The 14506-nt window shown below is 37.0% G+C and overlaps 1 protein-coding gene across 1 annotated transcript in view; it reads left to right on the forward strand.

Moving 5' to 3' along the window:
- The first annotated feature begins 256 nt into the window (after positions 1 to 256).
- mttp.1.L (microsomal triglyceride transfer protein, gene 1 L homeolog) overlaps positions 257 to 14506 on the forward strand; it is a 37896-nt gene continuing 23646 nt past the window's right edge. The window contains exons 1-3 of the mRNA XM_018251998.2: positions 257 to 431; positions 10119 to 10306; positions 11285 to 11428. Coding sequence (XP_018107487.1) covers positions 368 to 431; positions 10119 to 10306; positions 11285 to 11428 — 396 coding nt within the window. The 5' untranslated portion in view covers positions 257 to 367. The remainder of the gene's footprint in view (positions 432 to 10118; positions 10307 to 11284; positions 11429 to 14506) is intronic.

Raw genomic sequence — 14506 nt, forward strand, 5'->3', positions numbered from 1 at the left:
TCTAAAAGCTGCCTAAAAGTTGATCCCTGGCAGGATTGAATTTCACCACTTACATGTGTGAAGGCCAGAATGTTTTTTCTTAAGAGACAATACACAAAAATAAATAATGGGGGTTTCTGTCTTAAGAAAAAAAAAAGTTGATTTTTAGCCTAATCATTAACTAAAAGAACTTTAGTCAAGCTAACCTGGGCATGGAGTTTGGAATCTGACCTTTACTACATCTAGATAAACATTATTTCTGTACCTGAAGCTCCCTTCACGTTTGTGCCTCAATCTGAACAGGTCACTCATTCATTTAGCTTTGAATTAGTTATAATATTTTCTGCTGGCTGAAACAAACCGCACCATTAGCTGAGGAACCAGAATAATGATACCGCTGACCTTGTTATTTTTTGTTTGTATATTTTCCACATTTTCTGCTTCGATTCAAGGTAAGAATGGAATAGCTCCTTTTATACTGGGGAAAATGTTTAGTGAAATGGTAGTAGAGATATGTAGATAGGTATCACTGTCGTATTTCGAATCATTATTATGTATAGTCCGTGCAGAATATGAGAGTAGAAATCAAGTTGCCTTGAATCATATAACATATCATATTCTATATTTACATGGGCTATAGATAACTGGCAGAAGCTAGTGTGCTATTTCATTTCAGCCTCAGGACAGCCTCCTGTTGTTCTTCCTGTAACTCACATATGTTCTGCAGTTTATTTAATATTAAATCTGAATACTATTACCAGAGGATGCCAGATTTGCAGTATTAGATGGGAACACTATAGAAAGGGTGCTGTAATGTTGTGAAATTATCTACAAAACATTCAGATTTTCTGGTTTCCGGAGTCGGCTGAAACCTTTAGAGCAAACAAACAATATGATGATTCCGAAAGCAGAGACTAAACAGACACAATCACTTCCTTAAGTGCCGAAGTTTTTATCCCTTGTTTAATATAAATATATATAAACAATTAAAAATCGAAAGTATCTAAATATAATAAATTGTATTCATTGTGGAAGGCAGCCTGACAGACTTTAAACACAGTAGTTAGGTTTATTTTATCTGTATTTGCCCTCTTTACCTCCTTTATTTATCAGTATTTATACATAATTTGTATGTTTCATGGCTATACCCTTCTATTGCACAGTGGTGTGGAATATATTAGTGCTTTGGAATATGTAATCATGATAATAAACACTTCAGCTATAATTCAGACCTTAAGAAATCTATTCAGGCAATCTGAAACAAGTTATTGTAGTTTATTGTGAGAGAAGAGATGTTTACCAAGAGGACCATGTCATTTATTTTGGAGCCTGTACAGCAATGCCATTTTCCAAGTATATTTATGAAGTAAGAGAAAAGAAAATGAAAACTTTCATTGTGGTGCAAGGGTTAGCAATTGTCTGTGTGGGTTTCCTTCGAATACTCTGGTTTCTTCCTAAAACATACATGCGGGCAGGACTAGATGGGCAAGCTGTGGGTTCTGGCAAATGCCAGAGGGGCTGCTGTAAGATGCCATAGACAGTCACTATTTAGTGGGCTGGTGGGAGGCTGTTTACGCCTCTGTGTACTTGAAATTCCAGGGTCTATTTTGAATCCAAGTTCAGGCCTGCATGCAGGTTATTTGGTTCCTATTTTTGTAGGATTGTAGCTGGCCATATACTTTGCTCATTTGGCAAGATTGCTAAATGAATGGATATTTCCCCAATATGCCAACCTTAAGGTGATTAATATCAGGCTAATTGAATTGCTTAGCCTGACAAATTATCATAACAATGATAAATGCAAGTGCCAACAAGCTGCCAGAAGGACCAACTCAACTCCTTTTATCACCCCGTGTATGGTCACCATTAGACTGTAAGCTCTATTAGAACAGTGAATGATGTATAATCTCTTTAAAGTGCTGCAGAATATGTTGGCATTTTATAAAAAGATAATTATATTTTAAACAATATTTGCATAAAACGTTAAAAGCAGCTGTATGCAGGCCAACCAAGCTCAGGGGCCAACTAGGTGGATACTGTATAAAGGAACCATACACAGCATGGTCACCTAAACATTGTTCTACATTGGAAACAAATCGTCTTCACTTTCTTCTTTGCCTATGCAACATAAACATATGTTTTCTTATATGGTACAGATGAGATTCATCAGAGTTCATCAAGTAACCATACATGCACCAACAATTGTGCAATCTGCAAGTGTATGGACAGCTTCAGATTAGCATACAAACAAAGCTTTTGTGCAGGCTTCACTATTTCACCAAGTTTTACAATTATAGATGCATGTCTCGCAACAGTGGACAGAACAAAAAACAAAACTTCCTGGGCGCTTCAGAAATAGTTATTAAGGGTTGTATTTAAGAACCACTGATCAGAGTCATTTCAAATCTGTTTTTTAAAAAGCTAAGTGTCTGCAATTTCTTGTCACCCGGTCTCAATGACCTTTGAGACTTTCCTTTTCTTAGCCTTCTTGATTATCAATAAGCAGTGCAGATTACTTTCTATCTTACTTTGGTATTCTAATAACTTGCAGTACATCCACCTTTGGCTCACTAAATCAGCTGCACGTTTCATTCAAATAATTAAAAAAAACAGAAGAAATAAAAATTGTATATTTAGTATCCAGTCTAGTCTAAAACTGAGCTGCGGTTCTGAGATTTATATAGATTTAATGATGAGTAACTTCTACTAACCATTGTTCTCCCGGGGCTAATCTGGATATTTTTGAGCATTGATTTATTATAGAATTCTATAACATAAACATTATTGATGTTTATGTGCCATAAAGAGTTTAAACATTTGTTAGATATTTAAAGCAGAGTATGTCCATAACTGCACAATAAAAAAGTGCTGCTCTGATTTTTGGTCAAAAAACACATTTTCAGGTTAAAAAAAACTTGAATCAATTTAGTTTTTTTTAAAAAATATATATACATATATACATATACATATATATTCTAGATTTTTGTATACCCGACCCTGGAAATAGCTTGAATCCGAAAATACACCACCTAAAGCCTGTGGAGGTTCTGAAGAAGTCATTGAAGGTGTTCCATTGAACCATTTGAAGAGGTTAACAACCTGCTTGAGTTTTTTCCAGAAGGTTTTGTCAGAAAACTCAAACGATTTGAGCAATTCCAGTTTTTTTTTTGTTGAAAACTCAATCAATTCGAGTTTTCGGGTTGCAGGACTCAAACTCGATCTTTGGTTTTTCACATCTGAGTTTTTTTCAAGTAAGATGCCAGTGGGGTTTCGAGTTAAAAAAACTCGAACACTCGACCTTTGATAAATAACCCCCATGGTATCAGTCTCAGCTACATTTCAACTGTTGAAGCCAAAGCATGTTTAGAACAGGCATAACTATGCTATGGCACTTGTTGAACTACTTTGGTTCAGAGTTCATAGAATCTCATTGCTTTGCCTAATCTGAATTAGGTCATAGAAGTCACTCATTTGTAGACTGGCATGATGAAGTCTCTGGCATAGCCATCAAGTTGTTGCTCAATGCGCATATGCATGGTAATTTTCATTTAAAGGAGGACTTGCCCTTTAAACCAATAACCCTACAGACATTGCCAAATAAGATGTTACCAATAAAACTGCTGATTTCAACATTATGAAATCAAATTTCGTATTAACTTAGTTACAGAGGTCGATTTTTTTTTCAGTTGCCACATTTTTGAAAAGATATGCTAGGATGTCCCAATCAGGAGAATGTCCAAATTATGCATTATCAGCTGTTTCGTAGTTCTGCTTTATTACTTTGCTACTTCTGACATAATACATTATTGTGTTAGCCAATAACATTCTAGTTCTAAGCAGCTGCAGTCCATTTACTGAATTCAGGGCCGGAACTAGGGGTAGGTAACTCTTCTCTCGCCTACCCCTGGTCCGGACCCTTGTTCAAGGCCAGCGTGCCTCTGTGCACACTCTGTGTGTGCTCTACTCTCACCCCCCCTCCACAAATTGTTGTATCGGGCATCCATGCGCAAACTCACAGGCGCGTATGTGCATACTCGCAGATGTGTGCGCGCTCGCGGACACACGCGCATGCGCACTCAATGTCGTGCTGACCAGGGGGCGAAGTAGCCGGCCGGGTTGCCTTGGGTGACAGGCTGGCCTGGCCCGGCCCTGACTGAATTAAATTAGAGAGTTTAGTAACTGATACATAGTCAAGCTCCATGTAGTAACTTTTTACAAAAATTTCTGAAGGAGGGAAATTTGTTCTTTGTAGACTGTTGCACATATGTTCTCCTGGTGCTTGCATGGGTTTCCTCCAGGTACAGTGGTTTGCTCCCACACTCCAAAAGAATAAAAGTTCAAGTAGCTGTTTATTGCCATTTGTACTAAAAGTACATAGGAATTTCTTGTGCAACATAGGGCAGTAAGATACATCTGTATTTTTATACAGAATTTGTATATAGAATTACATTGCAGCAAGTGCAATGTAATACAGAAATGAGAAGTATAATAGTAATGCAGTGAGTACAAATATACTGTATGTTGGACCAGTGAGTTCATGAGGTTAGATAAGTCCTAGTTGTTGTTTCTCTTCTATTCATTGGTCCTGGAAAGAAGCTGTTAAATAGTCTTTTACTCCTGGTTTATATGCTTTCAGGCCTTCTGTGCCTAAGTGTATAATTGGGCTTGTGCCGGATGAATACTCCTTGTCCCGGATGACTTGGGTCACTTGTAATGGCTTTGATTTTGTTCTTACATCTGGCCATGTCTCAATCAGACAGTGACCAAAGTTTAGTGGTGATGAAACGTTCAGCAGTTTTTACCACTCTCTGGAGAGAGATTGTTTGCTGCTGTGTGATGCTGCCATACCACACTACGGTATGCTATGTTGCCAGTTAGAATGCTTTCAATTGTGGCTCTATAAAAGGTGATTTGCAAAGGCCTGTTGACTCCACACTGCTTCAATCTCCTAAGGAAATGAAGACGTTAATGAGCTTTTTGGATTATGGCCTTGGTGTTTTCAGTCCAATTTTAAAGAATTTGCAACATGCAGAACTAGAAATTTGATGCTTTCAACCTGCAGTATTTTGACATTTTCAATGAAATATATGATCATCTTTTTTATTTTGCAGTGTTAAGAACCAGGTCATGTTCTGTGCAGGTTAATTGGCTCATTAAAAAACTGACCATAGTTTGTAAATGTGATAAGGACCTCAGTTATATTGTAATCTGGCCTGTTTTTTCACTGAACCTTTTTACTATTCTTATATCTTGTGGATACCCAACTTTGGACTTTGCTATGTAACTGCATGTCCTGACCTCTGGCCTGTTAAATAGCTGTGTGACCTTTAATTGTGACATTAGTTGTCATTTTTTCTATCTTGCCATCCAGTGACAGTGTGTAACTTCTCTGTCCCACCTACTATCCTGTGCCACTGACAAGATTCCCTGTACAAGATATTATCATGCTATTAATGTAAGTATACAAGAGGAACTGTAACCCCCATCAATGCTAAAGGCACCCAAGTAAAACATTCCCTTGTATAGCTGAGGCTTTTCTTTCCCTGGTAACTCAAAACACGTAGTTACAAATTCTGCTCTCCCACCACAAACAACATGTTGAGTCTTGAGAGGAGCATCACATTATGTGTCTTTTACTTCTGTTATATGTTCATTTATTCTGATTCTCTCTTCATTTTTATAGACTTCTTGAGCAAATAATATCAATCATTGTCTTCCTTTCGGAACCTCCATCTAATTAACATATGTTCCATTACTATTTGTGATATTGTCCTAATGGTAATTGGTATTCATCTGATATTTACATAGTTACATACTTAAATTGGTTTGTAAAAAGACAAAGTCTATCAAGTTCAACCCCTCCAAATGAAAACATACATACATACATACACCCCTTCATACTTTCACATAAATGATATATACCCATATCTATACTAATCATGTCCCCTCGCAAGCGCCTTTTTTCCAGTGAAAACAACCCCAAACTGGACAGTCTAACCTCATAATTTAAGTCTTCCATCCCTCTAATCAGTTTAGTTGCACGTCTCTGCACTCTCTCCAGCTCATTCATATCCTTCTTAAGGACTGGAGTCCAAAACTGCACTGCATACTCCAGATGAGGCCTTACCAGGGACCTATAAAGAGGCATAATTATGTTTTCATCCCTTGAGTTAATGCCCTTTTTTATGCAAGACAGAACTTTATTTGCTTTAGTCGCCACAGAATGACACTTCCCAGAATTAGACAACTTGTTATCTTTAAGGAAACTCCCAACACACTAGCATTTAGTGTATAACTGACTGTATTTGATGGCAAATTACATTTCCTAAGATTACTATATTTAAGGGGTTGTTCCCACTGGTCATATGCAAAATATTTTCCATTTGTACCTACTTTCAACTCACCATGAAATTCTGCAAGGGGATTCTTATAATACTTGAGTAGATGAATATTTGTACCCTTTTGCTTATACTTAAAAGCTTCCATAAAATAAAGCTCACAACTCTAAATTGTCTCTGCTCTTCTGTTGACCACGTCCCAAATCACTTGGAATTCTGTTAGAAACCTGTGTATCTTTTAAGAAATGCCTGTATTATTTATACATAATACAAAGCCTGTTAGCAAATGTATATTGCAATATAAATTGCACAACTGACATTATAACAACCTATGTATTTTTTCCAAATACAATAGAATCCCCATTTTACGTTTTTCAGGGGACCAGAAAAAAATGGTGTAAATCCAGGAAAATGTAAAATCAGGGTAATGTATTATGTATAATGTAAAGGTGGGACCACAAAACAACAATGTAAAATGAGGGAAGACTTTAAATCAGGGGATGTAAAATTGAGGTTTAACTGTGTACTGTTAAAAAAGCCTGAAGAATTAATTGGTTGATATAGGAAAAAATACATTTTCTTTATTTTATGCTAATAAAATTACATTTATTAAATGAAAGAATCTGTCATTAAAATATCTATGTCCTTCCAAAGTGCTGAAGCTCAATTCACAGCCTCCTTCAGTTTCCATACCCACTATTGCAGCTGTTGTAATCCTGTGACAGGCTCTCCTGTATGGACAGGCAGCAGCCTCATGGAGCAGTTGGTGTTTATTGTGGGAGGCAGGTCAATGCCAACGTCAAAGTGAATTGCCATACTTGTTCAGTCTTTGCAGCTTTAATTTGAATGACATCTTATATAAAATAAGTCTATTATTACAGATTCATCACAGGAAGGTCTTCATGACTCCAACCCACTTAAACTCCTAATGTGTTACTGTACTTGGTTTGATATGACTGGTTTCTCTTAATTTAAGTCTGACTTAATTTTCTCTATATAAGAAAGTCTCAATCATGACCGGAGCAGCTGATTTTTCCTGGTGTTACTGCAATTGCTTTTGTCTCAAACTGACATATAGCCATTTGTAACTTACAATAACAATATATTTGTATCTGTTTTACATTATATGTTACCACATAAATGTATTGTTTGATTTGGAATACATTATAGCTAGAGATGTTTCTTAAATATATAGAAGATGCCATGCCTTCCTTACTACAAAATAATCATTTTTATTAGGCTTCTCTTTCTTTTCTATGGTTGGTGATTGTAGAGCTTAATGGTTTGGTATTATATATAAACCAATCAGGGCCAGATTTACATAGCGGGCGCCCCTAGGCCCACCGTCGTTCATCGCCCCCATCCCCTCCTTTTTATTTGCTCAAATTTTCATTATTGGGACCGGAGCATTGGGGATTGGTGCACTGGAAATTTAAAAAACGATGGCATCTCCTGTGCATCCCAAGAGTTTCTGAATTAATGTGGGTGTGGTTGAGCTTCATGCCACCCCCTAAAATCCTGTCGCCCTAGGCCCGGGCCTTGGTGGCCTCTCCACAAATCCGGGCCTGGAACCAATTAAAGACAAGCAAAAAGGTTTTTTTTATTAATAGAACAGAAACCAAAGTGTTGAGAGAAATCTATTGTGATGAAGAAGGGACAATATGACACACCTTATTGTTGGATGACACTTTATTTGTTTAATATTAACATATCTGTTAATGAAATGTATCTATACTTAATTGTCCCCATATGCTGATTTATATACAACTATTAATATAGTACTAATATAGACTAATAGATTAGCAAACCTAGGGCTTGTGTCTGCCCACATTTGTTGCTGTCTGGCATTTTTTCTGAGCAGAAAATGTTGCATGTACATGGTATGTAGTATTGCTTGGACTAACCCACCACTCTGCTCACAACGTTTCTAAAAAATGTGCAAATGGAGAAAATAGTCAGTAACACCCATATACCAGCCTAAGATACAGTATGATTCTGACAAATTCTAACACTCATGTACAAAAGGCATAAAGGTGAAAAAAGGCAAAAAAAAATCTGCCTATGTAATATTATTGAGCATCCCTCTTTGAATATTTGTATTCCAATAATAGAAAGGAAAAAGAAAAGGGGCTAATGTGCTTAGAAAAATGTTTCAACTGCAATGGAATCTCTATAGACTTTACATTTTTGGCAATCAAGCATGGAGCCTGTTGTTTGAATGATGCTCAAGCTAGTGGACGATCCAAAGAAAACACTGTTTACTGTGATTATTAACGTGTTTCACAGTCACAAACCCTTTAGGCTGATATTATATAATAGAAGCAGGGGATGCTGTGCAACATTTGGGGACTCTTATTTATTTAGCATTGGGAAGTTGCCCATTTCTTTGGAAATAAATATCTGTCTGGTCTTTTCTATACTCACCACAGCTCATCAGTTGCCAGTTAAAACAATGTAGCACAAACCAAAGCCAAGACTCAAAGGCTAATGTCACCTGGCATTTTTACATGGAGAATCAGCTCTTAGGGTTGCCAGGGAATAACAAACCCTAATTTGTAAATTCAAATGTCAGATACATTTAAAAGAAATGGGAAGGTGTATTGTATTGCTTTTAAAGGAGGGTAAGGCACAGGTCAATGCTATATACCCTGCAGATGTGTCAGAAATGAAAAGAATGCTACAATCACAAACATTACTTTCTTTTGCCTGGCATAGCCATACATATTAACACTTCACCAACCTAAGATTGATGATCTATTACAATAAAAAGTATACCTGCTATGCATTGGGTTTCTGATGATCTCTGTAGGAGACAACAAAGAATGAGAGAAACACACATGATTTATTATATCTCAAATCTTCACTGTCAACAAACCAAGGGAAGTATTTTTAATATAGAAAAGAAGAATGTGGGAGGCAGGTGCCAGAAATGCATGTCTTGCATATCAGCCACACACACTGACATCTGCTTATGTATGCCCCGCAAAGTACACCAGTATACAGTGACAAGATTTAATTATAGACTGGACATGCTTTTGTGATTGGTGGACAGTAAACATTTCTTCTAAAACTCTTCAGCATGTGTAAAGGACTGCTTCACATTTCTAGTATAAGTTTTTGCAGAAATACCAACATATACACAGTCAAAAGTCTATGCTCATATGGGGAAATACTTTAATGTAGGTTCAAAATTCTGTGCCTCAAATGTTTCTATATGTGCTGCTTTTCAATAAGTTGTCCTTCTAAATTCATAATGACATAGCTGAAACTGTCATTTCTAAAGGAAACCAGTGTTTTTCTGTTCACTCGCTGAAATAACTACTTGCTACATCCAATTAAAATACTTACAACACTGCATCCCCTAACCTTTCATTGCTCTTTAATGTGCAAAGCATCTAAATATTCTTGCCATGAAGCCTATACATAACTTAAAATATACTGCAACTGCCCGCATCCCTATTGCATATATAGCAGAGGTGCTAGATGAGCTGACCTTGAGATCATAAATGGAACATTCTCAGATTCTCAAATTATTTTGAGATTCAACCACTGATTTATTTCACGCAACCTAGCAGACTGGGTATGCAGTCTGCCAGTTTTAGTCTAGACAGCACCAAATATCAGCACCTTATATGAACTGTAGAGACATAAAAATGTAAATCTATAGCCAATCTTGCACAAATTGCAAGGGATTAAGTCAGATATGAGTTTTCAGTTCTCCATATTGTTGGAAAAAAATATTTTTTACTCTTTGTTTTTATTATTATATTGTTTTAATCACATTTTCCCTTTAAAATATAGTGCAGACGACAGGGCCAATACTTAACAATGACAAGACCTACAAGTATTTCTATACAACAGAAGTTCTAATTGACCGACCTAGAGGATCAGCCCAGGAAAGTGTAGGCTACAAGATTTCTTCTGATGTAGATGTCAGCCTGGTATGGCGAAATCCAAATAACAAAGATGACCAGCTTGTCAGAATTGAGGTATGTTTAATGTCATGTAATGACACACTGTGAAGGATGACTTTGGAATTATTTGTGAGTGATACTTTGCATTTCTATTCATGAAATGTAGATGAAATTCAACAGCCAGCATCCATCTCTTCCAATATTTCTCTTCCATTTCTCCATATGTAAGAATGAAACAACTTTTACAATAATAAATAAAAGAGTTAAAATATTAGTTTAAACTGGTATATTTGGCAAAGTCACAAAAAACAGCCAATGTTTAGAAGTGGGCAAAATCAGGATGAATGTGATTGTTTGACCCCATCCCAACAATGACGTTCATGTAAACCCTTAAGAAAAGCCACCAAATAACTATCAGTTATTTAACATTAGGTCATTTTTATAAACCAAGATTGATAGTGGGCCTTCCTAATTGTTAAAGCTTACTGGCAAAAGCAAACTCAACCACAGATTTAAGAGTCAGTAGCCTGGCTACCCAGGGGGAAATGGGCCAAGGCAGAAGAAATTATCATCATCATTGCACGTGGCTGCTGAAGAAGAGAATTAGATGAATCATTACTGTTTAATGACATTACTGTTTTGCAAATTCCCTTTTAGATAGGGGGTTTTAAATAATTATTTGTGCCATCCTGACCATGTTTGGTCAGATTTTCCTTCAACTGGCAAATGGACTCTCATGAATGATTCTCATGCTTGTACCCTCTGTACTTTGGGAAGACTGTCTAAGAGTATATTTATTTGGCCCATTTAGGGAAACCTACTGCCCCCATCTCCACATCCCTAACTGTGTGTAAGCTTGGGGTAGAGTGATGGAGAGCAATTAAACTAAACATATTTATTTCCGATTTTATAGCTCTTCATTTATAAGGCAGCCTGTTCAACTATATGGTACTGGGAAACATATTATACTGGTGATACAAATGTGTTTGAGTAACATACATGCATTATTATCTTTGTATAATCACTAAAGTATTTTTTACTTTATGTTCTTAGATGAAAAATATTAAAGTTGAAAGTGTAACTGAGCGTCCACAGGACAAGAATATTTTTACTGGCACTAGCGCTGCTAAGATACTTGGTGACAATTATATGAAGAGTCTTCAGAGGCCATATCTAGTACAGTGGAGCTTTGGGAAGGTAAGTAGGATCCATGCAGACCAAATATTAGTAAAATAGGTATGGTATATTCCCTGGTTGCATGGCCAATAATTCATCTGCTGCATCCTACTAATAATCAAATATATTATCACAGTGAAAGAGCTGTCACTAAGGGTGACACAAATGTCAATTAGCCGAGGACCTTTTGGTGTGACCTCTGCCTTCCTAAATACAGAATATATTTATCATCCATATAGACCAGTTTCATTCAATGTGCTTGATTAAAAGTGTTTTGCATTATATGACATTGTTTCAAACTGGATACTTTTCAGTTGATATGGTAATATCCCCAAACATGCACACTACCTGGCCCCATGTTTTACTAGTAATTAATTCAAGTGCATACAAACACAAACCTCCATATGTAATAAAAAGCACCAGGCACAATAACCTATAGCAAAGATGTTTGCTTTTAAACAGGTGACCAATAGATTCTACCTGCTGATTGGTTGCTATGGGTTACTGCTCCTGGGCAAACTTAGTGCCTTGTATTACATATAGGGGAGAAGCTTTCAGTTTGCTAGTTTAGCAATAGTGATTAAATGTTATTTGTTGTTTAGCAGACATGTTAAGATTCCTGCTGAATGTAAAAAAATGGAAATCAATTAATGCACAAGTGGCGAATAAATCTATAGAACATAAGGAATTGAAATGTTATTAGTGCTGCTGACTTCTGCGAAATGACTGAATTTTATGCCACAGAAAGTGCCCAGGCTCCTGGAAGCCAATTGTGCATAGCAGTTTAGGATTACATTTCCTAATTTCACTACTGTATATAGAAGACACTAGGGCTCATGTATGTCCACAGATGCAGTGGGCAAGTTGTGCTTTTCAGTATATATTTCGCACTCAGCACAGACCAGTTCTTTCTGCCTTCCGCTCCTATTGACAGCGCTGTGTGCAGTGGCGAAACAACCGAGGGTGGGGGGGGGGTGATCTCACCAAGGTCCGTACCCCCTAGGGGCCCATCAGATGCTTGTTGCGGCAATGGGAATCCAGAGCCAAAATTTCATTCATGGGGGGGCCTGATGCTCTAGTTACGTTACTGGCTGTGTGGACCCTGGAACTCGGTGCTCTGAATCAATAGAAGCAGCACACTTTCACCCAATGATCGGGCACAGCTGTAATTTGCACAGCAAACACTGGAATTGATGTCAGGCAGACTGAGAAAATATTTGGCACTATTGCACCTGATTTGCTACAGAACTCATGCACAGTTGAGCTCATTTTGACGATTCAGACCCAATGTCCTGGACACAACATGAAATGCACTTGTGTCAGATGCCCACATTGCACCCACAATTTTCTGGGGAAAATGGTGTATTTTGGAAAAAAAACACGGCAATAGCCTCTGGCACTTTGCTCTGTGCTTCAAGGTTAGCGAATGAGTCTTATTATGTGGGCCCATCTGCTGAAGTGACATATTTACAACATTTTATTAAAATAATATAGAAAAAAGCATACCTGGTTACATTGATGCATTTAGTGCAGTATGATTTTTAATATACCCTTATTTGAGAAACAAAACAAGTACTCAACAAAGTGCTGTCTTATCAGCAATTCTGTCATTAAATGGTTGACATTTAGTCAAACATCATATGCGTGCTTGCTATTGTCCAACAACAGCCTTGTGTATTTTGACCTTTGGCACATTTGTGTACCTTACACTTGCGAATAACACTTTGGGGATATGAACAATTTGTTGGTGTGTGCAAAACGGGCAGTGATTGTCTTCTTATGTTAACTGCTCCATATTACAAGGTCTCAGTCCTTAAGAGGTTTTTTATCATATGCATATTAGTGCACATAATGCTATAATGTGTATTTGTGTAAAACCCTGAGTGTGCTCTATATATAAAGCTTCTGCCTGCCTAACACATGCAATGTTTTGCAGTACATACCTTTGTACATACTGTATAGATTGTACCTCTGATTTTGACTAGTTCATTTTACTCTTGAAGTACAAGTACAATGAAGTCCAAGTATTCACATTCTACCAGTGATTTCACCAAGATTATTTTTACCATGCTGCCCCTAAATGGATTCTTATTATAGAGTAGATTATCTATTAGATTAAAGTGTTAAAATTGTTTTCCTTGCTTTGTCATGAGGTTATAGCACTCAAGAGCATCGTTACAGAGTAAAACTGATCAATATTTGTCATATTCAGCAACCCATCAATAATTGTAAAATGAATAAGATACAGCCTTTATCAGCAGGATTCGGATTCGGCCTGAATCCAAGTGCCTGGCCAAATATGAATCAAAAAAAATGATGTAATTTTTTGTCACACAAACAAGGAAGTAAAAAATTTTTTTTACCCACACTCTGTGCACGCAGTTATCTTTCCCTTTTTTTCTGAAATTTACATATGCAAATTAGGGTTCAGATTTGGTTCAGTATGCGGCCCAATCTTTCACAAAGGATTCAGGATTTGCCCGAATCCTAAAATAGTGGATTTGGTGCATCCCTATTAGAAGCTAATCTTGTTTCTAACTGCAAATGGTTGGATGCAGGTCTCAAACTGTGATACTGGGCCCCTTTGCATATACATATGTTAGGACAGTGCTTCCCACATTCTGGGGTTGGGCTGGTCCCCTAGAGGGCTTGTAGATTGTTTGTTTGGGGGAGTACTCTTTATGAAGGCCATTTAGGTTGACAATTGGGAATAATGGCCTTTGCTCTCCTAAAAACACCATTAGGGTGAGCCTTAGCTTGGACCCTCAGCTAAGCTTGAACTGTTTTTTTGGAACATTACAATGATCTATCTCTTTCAATTTCAGATGCTAAATGTTTTTTTGTTTTTTGTTCTCTTTTTTCCAACAAATCACATGTTCAGATAGAAATGCAACATACTGAAAGTCAGCAGGAACAAAGTCCCATATCTGGGAGAATCCCATGATATCAGATACTGAACTGTTTAAAGGCACACCATTCACATACTTTTTCTTTTTAAAAAATTTTAAAACCCTTTTAAGTGCACCTATCATGTTGGGCACTGTGCCCTGCTCGCACCATACGTCATTCTATAATTATATATCAAAATGACAGTCCTAG

Source organism: Xenopus laevis, chromosome 1L, assembly GCF_017654675.1.
Source record: "Xenopus laevis strain J_2021 chromosome 1L, Xenopus_laevis_v10.1, whole genome shotgun sequence".
Classification (NCBI taxonomy): Eukaryota; Metazoa; Chordata; class Amphibia; order Anura; family Pipidae; genus Xenopus; species Xenopus laevis.